This window comes from Eptatretus burgeri, chromosome 11 (assembly GCF_056783735.1).
Source record: "Eptatretus burgeri isolate ZD-2024b chromosome 11, Ebu_testis_v1, whole genome shotgun sequence".
NCBI lineage: Eukaryota > Metazoa > Chordata > Myxini > Myxiniformes > Myxinidae > Eptatretus > Eptatretus burgeri.
Window position 1 is genome coordinate 66,260,216 of NC_140971.1, and position 24,303 is coordinate 66,284,518.

Here is a 24,303-nt window from a genome sequence, read left to right on the forward strand (position 1 = left end):
ATTTCAACCCTGTCTATGCTGAATGCTGTACAATGTCACCGCGGTACCACCCGATAAGCTTACTCTTCCAGGAATAAATCATGTGATCCCTAATATCCACGTACAGCCATCAAATTGATGGATTTCAAAAAATTCAATTTTAAAGGGAAACTTTATCAGATTAAACATTTTACTGTGTAGAAATTTCAAAAAAAAAATTTTTGGGCGGAATTCCTGAGTTTTAGCAACTTTGCCCACACTCTTCCCCACAAAACGAGCCTCGTGAATATTCACAATTATCCGTACACGCATATGTACCAGCTTCTCTCCAGTAAGCACTTCCAGCAGCGAAATGAGGTTGTTTCCATCTCGAAGGTCTATGTACAGATCTGAAATTTTCTTCTGGACCTGTGGGATTATCACCAAGCATATGGTGTGAAGTCATGATAACATTAAATTGTTTAATTCCTTAAAATGTTTCACAAATCCTCCTAAAATGTTTTTAAGAAGCTTACACAAAATGTTTTACAAATCCAACTGAAGGGTTTTTTTTTTAATCTATAATATTACAAAACCAGGTTGCTCGGCCTCTTTAACCAATAATATTAACCTGGGGTCATTGACCCTTAACTAATCAATTTTCAAATCATAACTGTATATTCGTGAGGGTCTTCCATACAGCTTTCAAAATGGTTATCCGATTTATCCCACCCCCTCCTATCACTCTTTTGGGGAAATAGGATTCCACTCTTGACAAAGGTTAGCAGAATGACGGTTGTTTTCTTTGTTGTAAACTGAAACGCTGAGCGATTTGATAAACTATAGGTTGAAGCACTTTGGTATTGTGTTTTGTGATAAAAATTCCCAAATGAAAATATTTATATTTACACTTGAACTTTTAAAAAAAAATTAATTTTATTAATTTTTATACATTTTTTATTTTTTATTAATTTTTCCTCTTGCCCGATTGATTAACCATCACAGAAGTGACGAGTCATATTCGTGTGTGTGTGTGTGTGTGTGTATGTATGTGTGTGTGTGTGTGTGTGTGTGTGTGTGTGTGTATGTATGTGTGGATATATGCATATATATATATATATATATATATATACATATATATTTATATATACATATATATATATATATATATATATATATATATATATATATATATATATATATATATATATATATATATATATATATATATATATATATGTACATTTACACACACAAACTAGCTATGACTCGTCACTTCTGTGATGGCCAATCAATAGGGCAAGAGGAAAAATGATTCCTGGGAGTGCAGGGATAACTCGTGTCGCAAGTTGGCATTTGTAGTTTCAACATGTGCCCAACTACCCATTTATACCTCCGCCACTGAAGGTAAAGGAGGTTTTGTTTTCACCACTTGCTGTCTTTAGATTTCGTAACTATATTGATGACTTCCGTCATCTGTTTGTGTGTTTGTGTGTGTGTTTGTGTGTTTGTGTGTTTGTGTGTGTGTTTGTTTGTAGGCACGATAACTTGAGAACGGAGGAAGTTACCAATGTCAAATTACACCACGTGATTAAGGAGGGTGATGGTAAGCGCTGATTTGATTTTGGTCAAAATCGGTCAAAGGTCAATGTCACAGTGAGGTCAAACATTCGATTTTTGATGGTTTGGTACAGAATCATCGAAGAAACTTCTGCTTTGTGTCGCTACCTTCTCTGGAGACAGCTTTTATTAGACAAGGTCAGAGGTCAAGTTGACGATTTAGTAAGTACCAGTCTATGACTGCTTGTTACTTACGAAATCTAAAGATTTTGTAAGTATATTGATCACTTCCGTTTCTGTTTGTTTGTGTGTTTGTTTGTGTGTAGGCACGATAACTCGAGAACGGAAGAAGCTACCAATGTCAAATTAAACCAAGTGATTCAGGAGGGTGATGGCTAGCGCTTATTAGATTTTGGTCAAAATCGGTCAAAGGTCAAGGTCACAGTGAGGTAAAACATAATTCCATAAATTCATGTGGAGAAATGGAGTGTTTTTGCTTCGCTCGACATTACAAGTTCGTTTTAACTTCGATTTTAATTTTGTCTTCGGTTTTTGTGATCGCTTAGGACGCTTAAAACTCGGTTGTTGAAATTCTGGTAAAAATCGGATGTTTTGGAGACGTTTTAAGATTGTATAAAAATATTTCACTCGACGCATCACGGGTCGTCCCATGATGCAGTGCGCTCAAGCAGACGCGTCGTTGAGTCACGTAAAGGTTTTCCGTGTGCGCGCTGACGGTGTTTTCGATAAAGATGGTCTTTAAAAGTCATTTTTTATCCCAATAAAGGTTATCGTCGCATGCCTGACTCGCTGAGCCGTCGGATTTTGGAAAGATTGTTGGTGGATGGCCGAATATTACGGTTTTGTGACTTTGATAAAATAATATTGAATAATTGCGTGGAGAAATGGAGATTTTTGCTTCGCTCGACGTTACGAGTTCGTTTTAACTTTGATTTTAATTTTGTCTTCGGTTTTTGTGATCGCTAAGGACGCTTAACACTAGGTTGTCGAAATTCTCGTAAAAATCGGATGTTTTGGAGACGTTTTAAGATTGTATCAAAAATATTTCACTCGCCGCATCACGGCTCATCATGTGGTGCAGCGCGCTCGAGCAGATGCATCGTTGAGTCACGTAAAAGTTTTCAGTGTGCGCGCTGATGGTGTTTTCGATAAAGATGGTGTTTAAAAGTCATTTTTTTATCCCAATAAAGGTTATCATCGCATGCCTGACTCGCTGAGCCGTCGCATTATGGAAAGATTGTTGGTGGATGTCCGAATATTACGGTTTTGTGACTTTGATAAATTAATATAAAATAATTGCGTGGAGAAATGGAGATTTTTTCTTCGGTCGACGTTACGATTTTTGATAGTTTGGTACAGAATCATCGTAGAAACTTCTGGTTTGCGTCGCTGCCTTCTCGAAAGACAGTTTTTATTAGATAAGATCAGAGGTCAAGTTGACGATTTCGTAAGTACCAGTCTATGACTGCTTGTTTGTTTGTTTGTTTGTGTGTTTGTTTGTGTGTTTGTGTGTTTGTTTGTAGGCACGACAACTCCAGAACGGAAGAAGCTACCAATGTCAAATTACACCACGTGATTCAGGAGGGTGGTGGCTAGCGCTGATTAGATTTTGGTCAAAATCGGTCAAAGGTCAAGGTCACAGTGAGGTCAAACATTCGATTTTTGATGGTTTGGTACAGAATAATCGTAGAAACTTCTGGTTTGCGTCGCTACCTTCTCTTGAGACAGCTTTTATTAGACAAAGTCAGAGGTCAAGTTGACGATTTCGTAAGTACCAGTCTATGACTGCTTGTTTGTTTGTTTGTTTGTGTGTTTGTTTGTGTGTTTGTGTGTTTGTTTGTAGGCACAACTCCAGAACGGAAGAAGCTACCAATGTCAAATTACACCACGTGATTCAGGAGGGTGGTGGCTAGCGCTGATTAGATTTTGGTCAAAATCGGTCAAAGGTCAAGGTCACAGTGAGGTCAAACATTTGATTTTTGATGGTTTGGAACAGAATCATCGTAGAAACTTCTGGTTTGCGTCGCTACCTTCTCGAGAGACAGCTTTTATTAGACATGGTCAGAGTTAAAGTTAACGATTTCGTAAGTACCAGTCTATGACTGCTTGTTTGTTTGTAGGCACGATAACTCGAGAACGGAAGAAGCTACCAATGTCAAATTACACCACGTGATTCAGGAGGGTGATGGCTAGTGCTGATTAGATTTTGGTCAAAATCGGTCAAAGGTCAAGGTCACAGTGAGGTCAAACATAATTCCGTAAATTCATGTGGAGAAATGGAGATTTTTGCTTCGCTCGACGTTACGAGTTCGTTTTAACTTCGATTTTAATTTTGTCTTCGGTTTTTGCAATCGCTTAGGACGCTTAAAACTCGGTTGTCGAAATTCTGGTAAAAATCGGATGTTTTTGAGACGTTTTAAGATTGTATAAAAAATATTTCACTCGACGCGTCACACGTCGTCCCATGATGCAGTGCGCTCGAGCAGACGCGTCGTTGAGTTACGTTTAGGTATAATTGCGCAGAGAAATGGAAATTTTTGCTTCGGTCGACATTACGATTTTTGATGGTTTGATACAGAATCATCGTAGAAACTTCTGGTTTGCGTCGCGACCTTCTCTAGAGACAGCTTTTATTAGACAAGGTCAGAGGTCAAGTTGACGATTTCGTAAGTACCAGTCTATGACTGCTTGTTTGTTTGTTTGTTTGTTTGTTTGTTTATAGGCACGATAATTCGAGAATGGAAGAAACTACCAATGTCAAATTACACCACGTGATTCAGGAGGGTGATGGCTAGTGCTGATTAGATTTTGGTCAAAATCGGTCAAAGGTCAAGGTCACGGTGCGGTCAAATATTTGATTTTTGATGGTTTGGTACAGATAACTCAAGAACGGAAGAAGCTACCAATGTCAAATTACACCACGTGATTCAGGAGGCTGATGGCTAGTGCTGATTAGATTTTGGTCAAAATCGGTCAAAGGTCAAGGTCACAGTGAGGTCAAACATCCAAAAAATGATAACTCGAGAACGGAAGAAGCTTCCAATGTCAAGTTACACCACGTGATTCAGGAGGGTGGTGGCTAGCGCGGTTTAGATTTTGGTCAAAATCGGTCAAAGGTCAAGGTCAGAGTGAGGTCAAACATCCAAAACATTCGATTTTTGATGGTTTGGTACAGAAAATCATCGTAGAAACTTCTGCTTTGTGTCGCTACCTTCTCAAGAGACAGCTTTTATGAGACAAGGTCAGAGGTCAAGTTGACGATTTCGTACCAGTCTATGACTGCTTGTTTGTTTGTTTGTTTGTAGGCACGATAACTCGAGAACGGAAGAAGCTACCAATGTCAAATTACACCACGTGATTCAGAAGGGTGATGGCAAGTGCTGATTAGATTTTGGTCAAAATTCGTTAAAGGTCAAGGTCACAGTGGGGTCAAATATCCGATTTTTGATGGTTTGGTACAGATAACTCGAGAATGGAAGAAGCTACCAATGTCAAATTACACCACGTGATTCAGGGGGGTGATGGCTAGTGCTGATTAGATTTTGGTCAAAATCGGTCAAAGGTCAAGGTCACGGTGAGGTCAAATATTCGATTTTTGATGGTTTGGTACAGATAACTCAAGAACGGAAGAAGCTACCAATGTCAAATTACACCCCGTGATTCAGGAGGCTGATGGCTAGTGCTGATTAGATTTTGGTCAAAATCGGTCAAAGGTCAAGGTCACAGTGAGGTCAAACATCCAAAAAATGATAACTCGAGAACGGAAGAAGCTTCCAATGTCAAATTACATCACGTGATTCAGGAGGGTGGTGGCTAGCGCTGTTTAGATTTTAGTCAAAATCGGTCAAAGGTCAAGGTCACAGTGAGGTCAAACATCCAAAACATTCGATTTTTGATGGTTTGGTATAGACAATCATCGTAGAAACTTCTGGTTTGTGTCGCTACCTTCTCAAGAGACAGCTTTTATGAGACAAGGTCAGAGGTCAAGTTGACAATTTCGTACCAGTCTATGACTGCTTGTTTGTTTGTTTGTTTGTAGGCACGATAACTCGAGAACGGAAGAAGCTACCAATGTCAAATTACACCATGTGATTCAGAAGCGTGATGGAAAGTGCTGATTAGATTTTGGTCAAAATCGGTCAAAGGTCAAGGTCACAGTGGGGTTAAATATCCGATTTTTGATGGTTTGGTACAGATAATTTGAGAACGGAAGAAGCTACCAATGTCAAATTACACCACATGATTCAGGAGGGTGATGGCTAGTGCTGATTATATTTTGGTCAAAATCGGTCAAAGGTCAAGGTCACAGTGAGGTCAAACATCCAAAAAATGATAACTCGAGAACGGAAGAAGCTACCAATGTCAAATTACACCACGTGATTCAGGAGGGTGGTGGCTAGCGCTGTTTAGATTTTGGTCAAAAGTCAAGGTCACGGTGAGGTCAAACATCCAAAACATTCGATTTTTGATGGTTTGGTACAGAATCATCATAGAAACTTCTAGTTTGAGTCGCTACCTTCTCGAGAGACAGCTTTTATGAAACAAGGTCAGAGGTCACATTGACGATTTCGTAAGTACCAGTCAATGACTGCTTGTTTGTTTGTTTGTTTGTTTGTGTGTTTGTTTGTAGGCACGACAACTCGAGAACGGAAGAAGCTACCAATGTCAAATTACACCACGTGATTCAGGAGGGTGATGGCTAGCGCTGATTAGATTTTGGTCAAAATCGGTCAAAGGTCAAGGTCACAGTGAGGTCAAACATCCAAAACATTCGATTGTTGATGGTTTGGTACAGAATCATCGTAGAAACTTCTGGTTTGCGTCCCTACCTTCTCTAGAGACAGCTTTTATTAGACAAGGTCAGAGGTCAAGTTCACGATTTCGTCAGTACCAGTATATGACTGCTTGTTTGTGTGTTTGTTTGTGTGTGTGTTTGCGTGTTTGTTTGTAGGCACGATAACTCGAGAACGGAAGAACCTACCAATGTCAAATTACACCACGTGATTCAGGAGGGTGATGGCTAGCACAGGTTAGATTTTGGTCAAAATCGGTCGAAGGTCAAGGTCACAGTGAGGTCAAACATAATTGCGTAAATTCATGTGGAGAAATGGAGTATTTTTGCTTCGCTCGACGTTACGAGTTCATTTTAACTTCGATTTTAATTTTGTCTTCGGTTTTTGTGATCGCTTAGGATGCTTAACACTGGGTTGTCGAAATTCTGGTAAAAATCGGATGTTTTGGAGATGTTTTAATATTGTATTAAAAAATATTTCACTCGCCGCATCACGGCTCGTCACGTGGTGCAGCGCGCTCGATCAGAGGCGGCGTTGAGTCACGTAAAGGTTTTCCGTGTGCGCGCTGACAGTGTTTTCGATAAAGATGGTGTTTAAAAGTCATTTTTTATCCCAATAAAGGTTATCGTCGCATGCCTGACTCGCTAAGCCGTCGGATTATGTAAAGATTGTTGGTGGATGGCCGAATATTATGGTTTTGTGACTTTGATAAAATAATATTAAATAATTGCGTGGAGAAATGGAGATTTTTGCTTCGGTCGACGTTTCGAGTTCGTTTTAACTCGGATCGCAATTCTGTTTTCACTTTTGGTAAGGGTTAAGTATGCTTAACACTCGGTTGTCGAAATTCTGCTAAAACTCGGATGTTTTATGAGATTTATGTCAGGTATCGTATCTGAGGCTTAACTGATGATTCTGCTCATGAGGGGGTTTTTTAACACACGACATTACGCGCTCGTTTTAAAGTCAATTTGAATCCTGTCTTCAATTTTGGTAATGGCTAAGTATGCTTAATACTCGGTTGTCGAAATTCTGGTAAAAATCGGATGTTTTATGAGATTTATGTCGGGTGTCGTATCTGAGGCTTAACTGAAGATTATGCTAATGATGGGGTTTTTTAACACACAGCATTACGCACTCGTTTTAAAGTCAATTTCAATGCTGTCTTCAATTTTGGTAACGGTTAAGTATGCTTAACACTCGGTTGTCGAAATTCTGGTAAAAATCGGATGTTTTATGAGAGGTTTGGTACAGAATCATCGTAAAAACTTCTGGTTTGCGTCGCTACCTTCTCTAGAGACAGCTTTTATTCGACAAGGTCAGAGGTAAAGTTGACGATTTCATAAGTACCAGTCTATGACTGCTTGTTTGTTTGTTTGTGTGCAAGATATCTTAAAAACGTTGTGGACGGATCTGGATGAAATTTTGTGGACAGGTTTGGTGTGTGACAAGAACGAACTGTTTAGATTTTGGTGAAGATCCGGATCCGTATCCGACTACTCAAATTTTTTAAGTGATTATCCACCATTGAGAGATTGGGCTAAACTAATATATAGCACAATATCCCTAAAAGTTATGGACGGATTTGAATGAAACTTGGTGGACAGGTTGGGTGTCTGGCAAGGACGAATATATTTGATTTTGGTAAAGATCTGATTCTGGATCTGGATACGATAATTATTTAATTTATAAAGTGATTCTTCACCATTGAGAGATAGGGCCAAAAATGATATATCACTGTACAGCATGATATTTCAAAAATGTAATGGGCCCGATATGTTCTCTTGGATCAGGCATTACATGGTGGAGGTATGCGCTCTGCCAACTGCCCTCAGAATTTGAAAGCCTTTTTGCATCACAAACTTTCCCAGGAGTTCCCTGAATCCACGGTAGTTGGGTTTATTGAAATCCGTTGATCCGTTCTCAAGTTATAACATGACAAACAGACAGACAGTCACGGCTCCTTTTATAATCTAAACACAACCACTTATTCCTCTCCCGACAAAGATGTTTCATCCACCACGTTGATTCCAAATCTTAACGAATCCAAACCAGACTGAAATATCAGCTGTATTTTTGTTCTTGTCCTTTTCTCACCTGTTTCAAGCAGAGTGGCCTGCTTTGTGATGCGTGAAAAGGTGGTGAATAGTTGAAAATGGTGTTTGACAGGGGGATATTAAAATGGCATTGTTGAAAAACAAGTATTGAATATAGCAAACATTTTCTGAATCTAATCGATATGAGAAACGGGATTGAATGGGACTCGGCATTATTATAAGGGAAGAAGATGAAGGAGGAACAATATGAAACGGGATTGAATAAGTGAAGAAGAAGATGAAGGGGCAGGAGTTTTTTGTTTTTTTGTTTTAATGTAAGATGTTTAAAGAAAAAATATTGAATATAGCATGTTTTCTGAATCTAATCGGTGCGGTAAATGCTCCTTTGTTGGGCATCAGATATGAAGCCGATCAAAATTGTGTTTGGTTCAAGCGATTCTGAATGAAATGTTTATGGACTCACTTACTCACTGACTTACTACGGACACTGCTCAATCACATAAGCTCACCGGACCGAAAGTCCAGGTGAGATAAAACGGATTCCTTGGAGATCCTGCCCTCCGTGCAGGGATAACCAGCATTGCAAGTTGGCGTTTGCAGTTTCCCCACGTGTGCCCATGTACCCATGAAAAAAAGTAAAAAAAATTTCATCACAAACCTTCTGGGGAGTTCCCTGCATCCACTGTAGTTCGATTTATTGCAATCCATTAATCTGTTCTCGTTATAACATGACAAACAAACAGACAGACATGGCTCTGATTATTATACATACTAGTGTGTGCCCGTACATGCGTGGCCGTACGTACGTGGCCGTACATGCAAAAAAAAAAAAATTAAAAAAAAACTTTCAAACCGCGAGCCAGAAACATCAACCACACAGGCCGTTCCTTCGCTCTCGTAAACGATGACTGGATTGGGGCATTGTGTTTATCTATAAATGCGCATAAGAAATCGAGAAATTATTAGAATACAGTAAGTCATCACTATCCGGAAGTGGTGCGTGCCCGTACGGAATGTTCACATGCATTCCACGAATTATCGCCTGCATTGAAGTAACAACTGCTGTGATACTTACACACACACGGTTAATTAAAATCCAAAATAAAATCAAGTTTACCTCCCTGTCTTTGCTCGCCATGACATTCGCTGCCATTGACCATTGCCACTCCTATGCCACGGTAACTAAGGCGCCCTTTCCCCAATCGGCCACGCCTCCGCAGCAACGTGTCCTGTCATTGGTTTGGTAAATAAATAGGCATAACTTGGAAAACACTTGGGAAACAGCTGAAACGGATGAAGAAGAACGATATCAAACCTTGTAAAGGCACACACTCAGGTCCCCAGCGTCAATTGTGACATCATATCAAACGAAGAAGAAGAATTGTGACGTCAATTGTGATGTCATAGCACCGTGTCCTGTCATTGGTTTGGTAAATAAATGGCCATAACTTGGGAACCACTTGTCCGATTAATATCAAACCTTGAAAAGGCACATACTCAGGTCCCCAGCAATATACAGTACCTGGCAAGTTTCAATTAGATCGGAGCAGTGGTTGTCGAGAAACAGTGGTCGCAGACAGACAGACACACAGAAATTGCTGGAATTAGAGATAGATATATGTATGTATAATTATATACATCGGGATGTTACTGGAAAAACATGGCCACCCATTCAAATGTGTACACAATGATAGGCTTATAAACTACTATGGAGTGAAGACATAAGCATTTAAAAGCCATACCTTTTATTCACAAACGTTTTCTGAACTACAAAGACCTAAAAAGTTGCTAGAATAGATCATTAACATACCACATTGGGAGATAGCTAAAATTCCATTTCTACTTCTTCTGCTTCTTCTCCTCTCAAAACAATGTGGAACTGTAACCCAACCTTCCTCAATAACTGCTGAAGCCCTGATGGTGATTCTAATGCGGGGAAGTTACATTGCCTCTGGGGTAGACATGCATGCAACCCAAAATTTAAAAAATGTATAAAACATTCATCCTTTCATTAGGAAAATAAATCGAATGTAAATGTGGACTCAAACCAGGCCAGAATCGTGGGAGGGGTGGAAGATTGGCAGGACCATTCCAAAAGTGATACATATCTAAACCATCCCCCAAATCAACTGGAACAAGTATTAAAATAATTTAATAACACACATAGATTTAATCCATACCAAAATAACAAAATATATAAAACATTAAGCATTTTATGTTTTTTTTTAAATGATAATCGCATCGTTTCGCTTACATGGGAATCCATATCGTGCACTGAACCAAAAGCCAGGATTGAGGGGGGTGAGAGTAAAATGTACCACAAAACAAATTTGATAACATCGATGGATTTGATCCATACCAAAATAACAAAATATATAAAACATTAAGCATTTATTACTGAAATATTTTTGTGCAAAAACAAGAAAAAAACTTTTTTTTTTAAATGTAAAAACATGGATGGATGTTTTATGTATGTGTATATGTATGTGTATATTTTCTTTTATGTATGTGTATATGTATGTATATGTGTGTATATATATATATATATATATATATATATATATATATATATATATATATATATATATACACACACACACTGTACATATAGATATATAAATATACATACAAACATTCAGTATATGTATATATATATATATATATATATATATATATATATATATATATATATATATATATATATATATATATATATATATATATATATATATATATATATATATATATATATATATATATATATATATATATATATATAGAACCTGGTGTTGGCACAGTGGTTAGGGCAGCGGCTTGGGATCCAAAAGGTCCAGAGTTCAAGCCCCGTTGGGCCACTGAATTAATACACCAGGGGGTTGACTCAGCTTGTCATCCTTCCGAGGTCGGCAAAATGAGTACCAGTATACTGGGCCGGTGTATACCCCGGTTAAAATAGGTGTACCATATCCCTATGTCGTAAGAGGCGACCAGGGTTGCGTCAGGAAGGGCATCCGGCGTAAAACATGTGCCAAATCAGTATGCGGATCACACGGATGATCCGCTGTGGCGACCCCTAAAAGGGAGCAGCCGAAAGAAGAAGAAGATATATATATATATATATATATATATATATATATATATATATATATATATATATATATATACATATGTTCAGAAACGATACATTAAAATGGAGCTCCAGTTGAAGACCAACAAGAGGGCTTATTTGGCCGAAAGCTGGTCACAAAAAAGATCATTCAGAAGCTACGTCCATGACTCATTTAATTTATTCACGATATACATACACATATATTGTTATGCATTATAAGGAGAAATTACCTTCTTGAGGTGAGTGTTGACCCATTTGGTGAGTGTTTTCTTTTGAACTCGGTCTCTCTGGTCTGTGGGAAGGAAAAGAAAATATTCTGAACCAATTTGTCTTGTCAATATACAATTGGGGATGGGTATTATTGGCCAACTTTCCCAAAGTTCTCAAACATCAAAAACTCTCTCCCCCTCTCTCTCTCTCCCTCTCTCTGTCTCCCTCTCGGAGAACGACAGAGACAGAATGAGAGAACGAGAGAACCAAATCAATAACTTCGTTGGGCAGTGAAAGCACACGATCAAGTGAACATGAAAACAGGTCCTTCTCAAATTAGGCAAATATATGTGTATGTATGTATATATATATATATATATATATATATATATATATATATATATATATATATATATATATATATATATATATATACACACCACCGGTCAAGTTTTACAACACCCCTTTTTCAGTTTTTACAGAAATTTAAGCAGTTCAAGTCCAGTGAATAACCTAAAATGGTACAAAGCTAAGCGGTAAACTGCCAGAGGTTAAATTATAAAAAAAAGTTTAGGTCACCAAAAACTGAAAAATAATGTAAATTTCAGAGATGTTAAAAAAGGCCCTTTTCAGGAAACAAGTATTGGGTTAGCAACTGCAGCTGTTCTGCAGCAATGGAAGTAAATTCAGTCTTGAAAGTTGGTGCAAACAATTCCTACAGGTGTCCCAACTTTTGATGATTAGTTACAAACCCTCTGTCTGCATTAAAGCAGTGTTGGAACAGACTGTGTTGCTGCACCCTCTGAAGCATTATTTGGACAATATCACACTGCAGGAAGTAGTATATTGCTATTATAATGGCAAGAAAAAGACAATGAACAATGGAAGACAGACAGACCATTATAACCCTTAAAAGTGTAGGTCTTTCCTTTGGAGAAATTGCAAAGGAGCCAAGGTGTCAGGGAGTACAGTTTCCTACACCATCAAAGGGCACTTGGAAACTGGAGGAAACTCTGATAGGAAGAGGTCTGGCAGACCCAAAGCCACAACACAATCAGAAGACAAGTTTCTGGGAGTCAACAGCTTGTGTGATAGGCGGCTCACAGGACAGCAGCTTCAAGCACAGCTTAACACTGGTCGAAGTAAGGAAGTCTCAGTTTCAACTGTGAAGAGAAGATTTTGAGCTGCAGGTTTGACAGGTCGAGTGGCAGTAAGAAAGCCATTGCTAAAATGGCAAAATAAGAAGAGGCTTGCCTGGGCCATGAAGCACCGCCAGTGGACTAATGAAAACTGGAAGAAGGTCTTATGGACCGATGAATCAAAATTTGAAATCTTCAGTTTATCACGCAGGGTTTTTGTATGCCGTCGAATAGGTGAAAGGATGGTTCCTCAGTGTGTGACACCAACTGTCAAACATGGAGGAGGAAGCGTGATGATCTGGGGCTCTTTTGCTGGATCCAGAGTCGGCGACTTGCGCAGAGTGACTGGCACCCTGAACCAAAAGGGCTGCCACAGCATTTTGCAGTGCCATGCAATACCCTCTGGTTGACGCCGAGTTGGTCAGGGGTTCATCCTACAGCAAGATGACCCACAACATACCTCCAGGCTATGTCAGAACTACCTTAGAAGAAAAGAACAAGACAGTAGGCTTCAAATCATGGAATGGCCAGCACAGTCTCTAGACTTAAACCCCATCGAGCTGGTTTGGGATGACCTGGACAGAAGGGTGAAAGCAAAGCAACCTACAAGTGCAACACATTTGTGGGAACTTCTGCAACAGTGTTGGGAAGAACTTTCCAAACAATATTTGATTTCCATTGTGGAAAGAATGCCCCGAGTATGTTCGGTTGTTATATCTGCAAAAGGTGGCTACTTTGATGAGTCAAAAATTTAGATTAAATTTTGTTCAACAAAACGATTCCATGATTTCTTTTTTATCTGCAATTGTTTATTTGTTCTATGCTTTAATTCCAGAGTGCATTGAGACAATAAACTGCTTAAATTTCAGTAAAAACTGGAAAATTGGGGGTGTTCTGAAACTTTTGACCGGTGGTGTATATATACATATATATATATATATATATATATATATATATATATATATATATATATATATATACATATATATATATATATATATATATATATATATATATATATATATATATGCAATGCGCACGGTTAATAATTATTCATCTGTTTGGTCTTTATCAAACTCCACATTTTGTTAACCATCATTGCTGTCATTATAACTATAAAAGGAGCCATGTGTGCTTCAGTGCGTCTATATGCACCAGTTTCACCCATCGGTCGGGATTGGACAGTTCGCCTGACTTCACCCACAATTTCTATACCATGGCCACCATCTTGGTATGTATGTTACCCATTGACCATGGACCATAAACCCCGTGTCATTATAAAGGTCTTTGGTGAGAACTTCTGGGTGAGGAGGAGAGGGCAGAGTTTGGGGTTGGTGTGGGGAGAGAAGTAAAGATGAGACATATTTGGAAGGGGGATGTTGTGAATTTTTTTTTTTGGGGGGGGGTGAGGACTATTTGTGTTGGTGTGGGGGGGAGGGGGTTTGCAGTTGTTCTGGGGTGGAGTTTGAAGGCTTGAAGGGGGGAAGGGGTTGATGCCCTAGGGTTGTGAGGGGGGAGGGGGGGGACTATCAGTGGTTGGGGTGGTTGAAGAGATGTCAGAATTGCATGTGTAAGTTTACTCGCAGTATAAATGTAAACAGTCACAGGCGCGCGTGTGTGTGTGTGTGTGTGTGTGTGTGTGTGTGTGTGTGTGTGTGTGTGTGTGTGTGTGTGTGTGTGTGTGTGTGTGTGTGTGTGTGTGTGTGTGTGTGTGTGTGTGTGTGTGTGTGTGTGTGTGTGTGTGTGTGTGTGTGTGTGTGTGTGTGTAACACAATAACCCAAGGGCTCATGTGCTGGTTATATTTCAAAATCATATTTTCGCATGGGATGGTTGGGCATCTCAGAACGCTTCATGTGTTTATTAATTTCTTTCATTAAGATCATTTCTGTGTCTGTTATAATAATAATTATTATTATTATTCGCTAACCTGGACTTTAGTCAGGTGAGTTTATGCAATCGAGCAGTGTATGTAGGTGAGTGAGTCGTCAGTCCATAAATACTTCAGACAATACCACTTGAAGCAAACACGATTTTGATAAAACTTGGCCACAAGCTTCATATCTGTAGCCAAACATCTATGTTCATTAAGGGAGTCTAGGGGGGAGGGGGGGTTGTGGGGTGGGTTGGGTTTGACTCCCCACCAAAACATGGGTATTTCCTCTCGTTCCAAAACTACACAAACAATTTTGATGAAACTTGACTACAACCTTCATCACCCGTGATGTACCAAAGTGTATCGACTGCATCAAAATATGCACTCATTGAGGGGTCTTCAGAGGGGGGGGGGGAATTGAACCCCCCAAAATCGGTATTTGCTCTCTTCTCCGAAACCACACACAATTTTGATGAAACCTGACCACAACCTTCCTCACCCGTGATGTACCAAAGTTTGTCATGGCATAAAAAAATAAGAAGGTCTTGCGGGTCTGCCGGGGGGGGGGTTGAACCCCCAAAATATGTGTTTGCTCTTATCTCTGAATCCACACACACAATTTTAATTAAGCTTGACAACAAACTTCATCACACATGTTGTATCAAAGTTTGTTCATGGCATGAAAAACAAAATATCAAGGTCGAAGGGGGAGTTTGGGGGAGTTTGGGTGACTGTTGCTCCTGATGATCCAGGTGAACTTCAAGATGCATGGTCCTATTTTTTATTTTCTCATATGCAGCCCATATATATATATATATATATATATATATATATATATATATATATATATATATATATATATATATATATATATATATATATATACTCAACAGGTTCCTGAAACACTTGGTTCAACATCACATGCTCTCTGAGCCACGGTCTCTATCTCAATGAGAAGCGGTGCAAGGAGGAGGGAGTGTTGTCGAGATCACGTTCACCTTCATGATGTCAAATATTAAAATATTCATGATGTCAAACATGATGAACTTCAGCATGGTATTACATGAGCGCTTCCTTTTGCTCGTACAAGCACCTACAATTGCCTTGAGGTGATCGAAATTCCAAAGCAATGCCAGACAATGTCATTCCCACATCTAAGTGGCATCGAAAGACCGTTTGATCTTTCTCAATGCCTCCACTTTGGCACTGCATAGGACCTGCCCTGGATGGGATTCTCGAAAATTCAAACTGCTTACTCTTCCTTCTGGCATGGAAAACAAACAAGCTAGGAAATCTGTTGTCATTGCGATGGGTATATAATAATGTAATGGGGGAACAAAGAGGAAATATACCCAGGAAATATTTATCGTCCAACAATAAGGGCAGGGACAAGCGTCTTTCTGATAAATCAGTCAATCGACCACACAGTTGTCATATGCGCGGGGCCGAATTTTTGGCTGGCCCTAAGGCACATGCCTTGTCTGCCTCATGGTTAATCCAGCACTGGTCATAACCCATTGTAAAATATTACCGTTCACAATGATCACAGGACGATGGACATAAAATGACAATAACGATCGCCGATGAAGACCATGAGATGAAATACGGAGGGTTCAAAAGGCCATTCGTTGAATTCCAGAAATCACTTGCAAAATCACAAAAAGTGCTTGAAACAATGGAAGAGCATCCAGGATATTGTGATGTTGGAAAAAAAAAAAAAAAAAAACACAAAAAAGGTTCCTGCTGGTACCTTCTCATTTTGAGTAAAAGTAATTTATACAGGTTTATAATCTTATGTTTGAGATATTACCAAAATGTCATCTACATAATTTAATCTGACTAACTCCGTATTCACAAGGTGTTAAGGACTATGATAAATGGCTACCGAAACTAAACAATGTATAATAACTATGAGGTTGGCATTGTGGGATGACATCAGATGCCAAAGCATCTCAGATTGTGGGATAAGGAGTGTAAGCTGAGATAATGTTTAAGGGTGGGACATCATCGCTATGAATCACTCAGGAATATCGATTTGTTTGCATAGTTACACGGTTTTCCTTTACTTCTTTAAACTATCTGAGCCTACAAGCATGTTGAGGAATAAAGTTATGTTGCGCTATATATGTCATCATCCGCAGCAGCAGCATCATCATTGTACTATGCACTTGACAGAGCGTCAGTGATCTACCTTAGCAAACTTTATGTTGGATGTTTTTTCCTTTGCCTTCTAAACAGTCAGCCACGGCAAGAATTTGTAAATTGTTCAGGGTGCCGACGATAACTCGTCTACCCTTCACAAAATAGATTGTGGGATATTTAAAGTTCATCAACAACCTGTGCTGACAGATGACTTCTCCGGCTCAACGTCCTTCCGAGGGACAATGCAAACGTTGATGCCTCACCCTGCATGTGAAACACCAGTTTGGTAGTTTATAGCTGGGATGAGAGTCAAATACAAGCTCGACAACTAAAACACGACCTCTGGGTGTGCATACCTTTAAGCTATCATGCCAGCCCACTCATTATGTATTTTCTTCAAATGACATGACCATGTATCTGAAGAGAGTATAGAAGGTCCGACAAATGGAATTTTTCCAATTGGTTCACAATCAAAGCTCATAATATTATATCATAGATATATAGGAATTTAACCAAAAGGTTTTCAGGCTTAAAATACTTTCCACTACCTTTTATCAATAACTTTCTGGTATCCCTCCCATTGGCCTTGAAGTTATCAAGCATCACTCCCATCTACAAGAAGGGTGCAAAAACAGATCCTATCAACTTCAGACCAGTGAGCTTATTTCAAATTTCAAGCAAACTCATGGAATCCATCGTTGATTCTTTGACCATCAGTTTGGAGTCTGTCTTGACCGTTCAACTCTGTACATGCTGTTGCTCCTCTCTCAACAATGGTTGGAGGCCCTAAATCTCAATCAGGAGGTCAGGGTAGTCTCGTTAGGCATATCTTGGGCATTTGACAGTCTGGCCGGCATCCTGTTTTGCTTGCTGATGAATACAAGGCTGCTTCATTCCTGAATTTCTGACTTCCTGCACTCATGCAGTCAATCCTCACCCCTCTCTCAGTGGAGGTTGAAGTTCCCCAAGGTAGTGTTTTGGGCCCAGTCTTGTTCCACATCTACATAAATGACCTCTTCATTTTTATAGACTATTTCACATTGTGTCGTACAGTACTCCATCCCGACAGTGCTGTGTCCCCCTCTCTCCCTCCTTCTCCTCCCCCCCCAGTATCTCTCCCAATCCTAGAAAACATCATTGTCTCACAGTGTCCTTCCAGAAGGGTTGTCAAAATAATCCACCTTTCTATTTCCATGGTCAGCCATTAGAAGAGCTTCAGTCTCTTGAATTTCTAGGCATTACAATCAGCCATGATCTCTATTGGGTTGAACAAAGCAAATTGGACCTCTATTGAAGCAAAGCTGGCCTCCAAAGCCACAGCAAACTAGGCCTCCTCTATAGAATCAAGTCTTTCCTTGGAAAATCAGTTACTCAGTTCTCAAGGTCCTTGTCCGTAGCTCAATGGAGTACTGCTCTCCACTATTGTCTGGTTCCCCAGCATCACATCTGTCTCTCATGAATTCTGTGGAATCTAATGCTCTCAAAATGATTGGAATCTCCCGAGATGAGGCCGAAGCACAACAATGTCTGGTTCTTTCATCGCAGGCAGGTCGTTGCTCTCTGTTATTTTACCACCCCTTTTACAAATTATTCCCTCTGCTCTCTCAGTCCTTCGACCTTCCCCGGCAACTTCAGGATGGCGATTACGTTCTTCAAGAAACCCCTTTGTGGTTAAACAAACTTCTAAAATCCAAGGCTGACTCCTTTGTTTGACCTCACCTCCTTTGTTCACTTCTCTCGTCTATAGAACTACTTTCTAAAAGCTGACCTGTCTCACTCTCGCTTCCAGGACTTCAAGCAAGCAGTGGACCACCATCTCTTGTCATCTCACATCCTGACCCATGATCATTATTTCCCCCATTAACCCTACCTAAACTAACCATCTTACTTGCTGGTTTTTCTCTCTCTCTCTCTCTCTCTCTCTCTCTCTCTCTCTCTCTCTCTCTCTCTCTCTCTCTCTCTCTCTCTCTCTCTCTCTCTCTCTCTCTCTCTCTCTCCTTCTCTCTTCTCTCTCTCTCTCTTTCTCTCTCTTTCTCTCTCTTTCTCTCTCTTTCTCTCTCTTTCTCTCTCTTTCTCTCTCTTTCTCTCTCCTTCTCTCTCTTTCTCTCTCCTTCTCTCTCCTTCTCTCTCCTTCTCTCTCCTTCTCTCTCCTTCTCTCTCCTTCTCTCTCTCTCTCTCCTTCTCTCTCCTTCTCTCTCCTTCTCTCTCCTTCTCTCTCCTTCTCTCTCCTTCTCTTTCTCTCTCTCTCTCTCTCTCTCTCTCTCTCTCTCTCTCTCTCTCTCTCTCTCTCTCTCTCTCTCTCTCTCTCTCTCTCTCTCTCTCTCTCTCTCTCTCTCTCTCTCTCTCTCTCTCGCTCTCTGTCACTCTCTCTCTCTCTCTCTCTCTCTCTCTCTCTCTCTCTCTCTCTCTCTCTCTCTCTCTCTCTCTCTCTCTCCTTCTCTCTCCTTCTCTCTCCTTCTCTCTCCTTCTCTCTCCTTCTCTCTCCTTCTCTCTCCTTCTCTCTCCTTCTCTCTCCTTCTCTCTCCTTCTCTCTCCTTCTCTCTCCTTCTCTCTCCTTCTCTCTCCTTCTCTCTCCTTCTCTCTCCTTCTCTCTCCTTCTCTCTCCTTCTCTCTCCTTCTCTCTCCTTCTCTCTCCTTCTCTCTCCTTCTCTCTCCTTCTCTCTCCTTCTCTCTCCTTCTCTCTCCTTCTCTCTCCTTCTCTCTCCTTCTCTCTCCTTCTCTCTCCTTCTCTCTCCTTCTCTCTCCTTCTCTCTCCTTCTCTCTCCTTCTCTCTCCTTCTCTCTCCTTCTCTCTCCTTCTCTCTCCTTCTCTCTCTCTCTCTCTCTCTCTCTCTCTCTCTCTCTCTCTCTCTCTCTCTCTCTCTCTCTCTCTGCCTTTTCATTGCCCCACTACTCCACTGCCAGTTAAATCTTTCTCTTCCATGAGCCTCACTTTTGTGGATTTTTGAAAAATTTTTGAATCACAATAAAGGATCCTTGAGAAGGATGACAAGAATGACCATTGTGAACATTTTGCCATTTCCAATTTAAAGTTGTTCCATCTTAAGTATCAATGTCAAAACTTCTAGATGATCCTATTAAGTCATTAAATACGAGGTTTGATCAAAGAAACTGTGACGCACTACTTGCTACAAACACAAATACTGTATATGGTAATTATGTGGAATGTTGAGTGTCCTGTCAACTTGCATTTGTTTTTGAATCGGACGATAAATGCCTTTGAGACCACAACCTCATCGAAAAATGTCCTCACCATCCTGATGGACTTATTTGGGCAGCACGCAATCTCCATTGTGGGACAGTTTCTGCGATTATATGATTATCAAGTTTAATGTTAACAATGGTGATCAACATCATTTGTGTGCAGAATATGACCGGTCTTGCATTATCGCTGGGGCTCAGCTGTGCTGCTGATGCAGTGCCTCCTGTATGCGTCGGAGCAGGAATTTATCATTTGTTCAGGATGCTGGTAATAACTCACCTCCTCTCGGTGAAATACACCATGCGATGTTTAACGTCAACCAACTAATTCTAGAAGAGACCGGATCTGCTATGTTGTCTGCTAGCTTTAGTTCTGCGTGTGAAACACGAGGACGACCATTTATTTCAGCTCGATGAGATTCAAACCCAGGGCTAGACAGATCAGAGGCGAATGCACATCCTGCCAACCCAACAAACAAAGAAGAAAATGGCATAAACCGTATACATTAATCTGCAGCTTCAACACAACCCTGGAAAATAAGTGTATGCCCATTAAGGTTCATTAAACTAGTGTTTCAGGAAGAAAAAACAAAAACATGAGCAACTAGAAGGGCATTCGGTAGAGCGCATACCTCTGCCAGGCTGATTCGTTTACGTAAGGGAGCCTACTGATTGTCTGGATCTGGATTCGGATCTTCACCAAAATCGAATCAATTTGTCATGGTCACACACCCAACCTCTCCACCAAGTTTCATCCAAATCTGTCTGCAACATTTTGAGATATCGTGCTTTATATAATTTTTGGCCTTATCAATCAACGGTTAAGAATCACTTTTTAAAATTATCGGATCTGGATTCGGATCTTCACCAAAATCGAATCAATTCTTTCTTGTTACACACCCAACCTGCCCACAAAGTTTTATCTGAATCCGTCCACAACTTTTTGAGATATCGTGCTATATATATATATATATATAATTTTTGGCTCTATCTCTGAAAGGTGAAGAATCACATTAAAAAAAAATTCTCAGATCCAGATCCGGATTCAGATCTTCACCAAAAATCTAATAATTTCGGCCGTGCGAAACACCCAACCAAGCTCTACACCAAATTTTATCTGAATCCGTCCCCAACCTTTTGAGATACTTTGTTCACAAACAAACAAACAAACAGACAGACAGGGGTGTAAACACAACCTCCATCCACCTTTGGTGGCGGAGGTAAAAATTGGCTTTTCGGATTCGTTTATGACGTCATCATGCGTAAACATCTCAGCGGTGTGTTTTAATCTCGTTTTCTCCTGAAGTGATCATGAAAAATTATCCATCTCACTCCAGGCAGGTATCCCTAGATGCGGGTGAAGCACGTGACTTGTTAGTGTGGACAAACACGTATGGAACTGTACAATCAGACGAACAATCCTTTGAACCGCTTCCAAAGTCTACAGGGAAAGTGTTAAGGTTCTTTCAATACTAATTTGATTGAACATTTACATAAAACGCTCTCTGCCAAGCATTGTTTGTTCCTGTTGCAGACGCATTCGTTATGATGGCAAGGTGTCACCCCTTACCTGTATGATGTGTGACGCCCCTACAGCGTGCTCATCCATATGCATCAGTTAGGTTCAAAGGGCGATCTAAAAATGAGGTTGGGGGGAGGGGGGGCAGGTTCTCTTGTATGGTTTGTAAGAAATAAATTTTTAAAATCCAACTACAGAAACACAGTGATGCAAGGATGGCGTGAAGACACATCGAAGGTTTGCGGAGCACATTCAGGGTCTGCTTGGTGTTTCTGCTCGGGTGGAGATGCCAGGTGGCGAGGAATGAAATTCTGCGATTCTTCCATATCGACTGCACCCAGTTCGCTGGCCGAGAGCGGATATGAGGATTCTTACTTTAATTCAAGAGGAAAATCAAAAACTGAAGGTCTTTGGAAGCGTGGGGAATCCAAGTTGATGTCACGCCATAGCATGCCCAGATGGCGTCACTAACGCTTGCGTTGACTCATCGCCCGAGGCAGGAATCAGCACCTGGTTAAGTATATGGACATCAAATGGTCTTGGAAGAAGGAACATCCTCACAAGTAGATTTTCCGTGAAAACCCCAGGTCACTGTATCTAATTCAAGTAATGAATACTGAACTTTCGGATATACAGAACACTTGAGTCCGTTACTTGCCTTGATTGAGGCCGATCCTTCCATCCGCTGTGCTCTGCTGCCCGCCCGAGGTCATCTCCACGCAGTGGACCTGCCCGTGGACTGGGATCAGACCCCCTCCCTCCTCAAGCCAGATAACCTCCTCGCAAGACTCCGCAGTCCAGGATTGGACCTCGACGACCGCGCCGCGTTTATATGTGAGGAGGCGGGTCTTACCAGCTGAGGGGTTAGGGCCACACTTCATGAAGAAGCATCACAGGACCACCTTACCTGTTCATCTAAAAGTCATAAATCTACAGACGGTTCCACCCCCAACATGACCAACTCCTCCCTACCCCTACTGACAATTACCGTCGGCCTACCCTCCAACCACACCCTCCTACCTTGGGTTTGGAGATGTGGAGGGAACGATTACACTGCTTTGCAATAAGAAGTGTGGCCGTACGTCGACAAACAAACAACATTATGTGCCCCGGGGTACAAATCGCGTTGGCTCCGAGTTTGGGCATCTACTCTCACGTCATCCGCAGTTATGATGTCAGAGGTTGAATATTCTCCAAAGCATTGGCATTCGCCCCATGTTTGCCGATTCCTTATGGTGGAACGTTTTTTCGTGTGATGTATGCACCATAGTTGGAAGATTCTACACAAACCGGAGTTTTATGGAACACGATGACATGAGATACGCCATACTCTTTGCAGGGCGTTGGCGCACACTCGTACTCATCAAGCAGTTTCCATGCAAAAGTGGGTTGCCATTGCCTTCCCAGTAGTCAAGCAGGGCAGGGATTTGGAATTTGTTCAGGGTGTCGGTGATAGTTAGTCTACTCTTCACGAAAAACACCGTGGGATCTTTAAAATCCACCAACCAGTGCTAATAGATGGGGGTCCTCCGACTCCGACCTCCGACTCCAATGGACGGGACACGCATCGATGCCTCAAACAGCCTGCGAAACACCAGGATGAAAGTTTATAGCTGGGTCGAGATTCGAACCCAGGGTAGACAGCTCAGAAGCGAGATTGCATAACTTCTGGGCTATCTACCAGCTGAGCATTTCATCATGTATAGGAACGTGTGGACTTGCCAAGACGGTAGTTAATGACCAGAAATTGTCCTAACGAGGCAAACTAATCAACCAGCTACGAATAACCTCGACCCTCACTTTGCGTGGTTAAGGCAGAGTATATACCGGCCCACCAGCAGTGCCGGATTAACCCTCGGCTGGCCCTAAGGCTCATTTTGAAATTTTAGAGAATGGCCTGAAAATTTTAAATTGGATCTCGGGCTCATGGAAATGGACCCCAGACAAAAGATGAACTGATTCAAGAACAAAATATTTAATACAAAAAAAGACAAATATTTAATGTGAAAATAATTTTTGGCCCGAATTTTTGGCTGGCCCTAAGGCACATGCCTTGTCTGCCGAATGGTTAATCCAGCACTGCCCACCAGCCTGCTCTTTGTGAAAGATGCCGCAGTACTTATGATCCACAGACTCCGATATAAGCGGCGTGCTCACAATGCGGTACCCCCTGCTGACACTGCACAGATTGGAAGTTTTGGTCGGATCCAATTCCCTCTGAACGAGAATCCTGCAACAGATGAACAAATCGCTCAACTGTATGCTGCTTCCCTTCATTTGGGTCATGGCACGGACAAAAACTGGAGTGAGGAGGGGAGAAATTTTCAGAAACGATACAATAAGAGTAAATAACAAAACATGTGATTCATGAGAAAAGTATAAGGGAGACGAAAAAAGGAACAAACCCAAGGTTCAAATCTGACATTTCACACGAATTTGTACAATTTCTGTTAGATAATGTCCTTGTAATTCGTGTTCATGAAGACATTTTTTGACAGTAAGGGCAAACGGCAGGAATAACTCTGACTCCTAATATGTCTGATCCGGGTATGATTTATGTACAAGCTCCACGATGGCCTTTGATCAATGCAAATATAATCTTGAATGTAGTCGCTACAGTTAGAGAAGAAACCAAGAGATGCCTTCAAATTTAGAATTTTTGAAACTGGAGGAACTCCAAAGATTTAAAATAAAAAAGCCGTTTTTCCTGTCGAAATGGGC

The 24,303-nt window shown here is 40.7% G+C and overlaps 1 protein-coding gene across 1 annotated transcript in view; it reads right to left on the reverse strand.

Moving 5' to 3' along the window:
- The window catches only part of LOC147017265 (epiplakin-like), a 52,540-nt gene extending 30,157 nt beyond the window's left edge, over positions 1-22,383 (reverse strand). The window contains exons 1-3 of the mRNA XM_085846730.1: positions 22,241-22,383; positions 11,729-11,790; positions 298-387 (exon numbers count right to left, since the gene is read on the reverse strand). Of these exons, the coding sequence (XP_085702856.1) occupies positions 298-387; positions 11,729-11,790; positions 22,241-22,295 (207 nt within the window). The 5' untranslated portion in view covers positions 22,296-22,383. The remainder of the gene's footprint in view (positions 1-297; positions 388-11,728; positions 11,791-22,240) is intronic.
- Between the last annotated feature and the right edge of the window lie 1,920 nt (positions 22,384-24,303).